Source organism: Metarhizium robertsii (assembly GCF_000187425.2).
Source record: "Metarhizium robertsii ARSEF 23 chromosome Unknown MAA_Scf_26, whole genome shotgun sequence".
Classification (NCBI taxonomy): domain Eukaryota; kingdom Fungi; phylum Ascomycota; class Sordariomycetes; order Hypocreales; family Clavicipitaceae; genus Metarhizium; species Metarhizium robertsii.
Genome location: NW_011942167.1, coordinates 29,322 through 30,417, shown reverse-complemented (window position 1 = coordinate 30,417; position 1,096 = coordinate 29,322). Strand labels below are relative to the sequence as shown.

General features: G+C 51.0%; 1 protein-coding gene across 1 annotated transcript in view; it reads right to left on the bottom strand.

Annotated features, from left to right (window-relative positions):
- Window positions 1–410, bottom strand: part of MAA_10274 (TAM domain methyltransferase) — a gene marked incomplete at both ends in the record, with an annotated part of 879 nt that extends 469 nt beyond the window's left edge. The window contains one exon of the mRNA XM_007828272.1: window positions 8–410. Coding sequence (XP_007826463.1) covers window positions 8–410 — 403 coding nt within the window. The remainder of the gene's footprint in view (window positions 1–7) is intronic.
- Between the last annotated feature and the right edge of the window lie 686 nt (window positions 411–1,096).

The window sequence follows — 1,096 nt, the reverse complement described above, 5'->3', positions numbered from 1 at the left end:
TTTCGACAGTGAATGTAGTGGTACAAGGTGGGATCAACCCACTCTAGTTCGAGATCATCCATGATCCATTCAACGTTGACGGGAACGTTGTCGTAGCTGAGGATCGATCTAGCGTCGATAGAAACTTCTTTTCTCCGTTGAATAGGACTAAGATCGGTGCCTATGATGACGGCTCCACGATACAACTTGCCCATATCAATGACCCAGTCACCGGTTCCTGTACCCATATCGAGGACGCTTTTGCCGTTAGGCTGGATAGGTGCGAAATGAAGCCCGTGGCCGCCGTTGGAACCGCTGCTGGCGAGGTACTGCGGGATATGGCGAGCTGGCGAGGTACTGCGTGATATGGCGATGGAAGGCAGCGATCCGCTGTTGTTCAGCGGCGTCATTTGGAAAAGGATGAAATCCATCTTGGTAGTAAAACTCGTACCTACGGCCGTGCTTCGTTATACAGCGGGCTGCGGTGCTGCACATCGAGGTAGTTGTGGTAGGGGGTGCTTCTCCATACGTCGAGTCCTCATCGTCTTCATGAACGGGGGGACCGTTGATTTGGGGCATATAGGGATCAACGTCTAGTATGGAATAATCGTCGGGCCAGCGCATCGCAGGGTCGCCATCCACTACGGTGGAATTACCGTCCGTCATGACAAAAGCGTTGTCTGAACACGAAGTGATGACATCGTGAGAGCTGGATATTTGCACTGGAGGTCCATGCGATAAGCTCTTGGTACTGGCAGCAAACAATATCCTTTCTAGTACGTTGGTGATTTGAAATGGTGCATTCTTCACCTTTTTTCGTATCCCCATGATATCCTCCTTCAACTAGCAGAGTGACTATGCAAATTCGTTTGCGATAGGTCAGCTATTCTAAATTGAACCCAGGAGTATTTGGAGAGTTCACTCAGTCGAACCGGGTGCTGGAAGCGGCGTATTATATTTCTCGTGTGCCTCGCGGAATTCGGACGTCCGTGATCTGGTTCTTCTGAGGCGGTATTGCCACCGGAAAGGTGAGCGCGGCAGACTGGGAATTCGTGGGTTGAAGTATGTAGCGCTTGCCCACCAGCAGTGAAATAAAGTATGTAGCGCTTGCCCACCA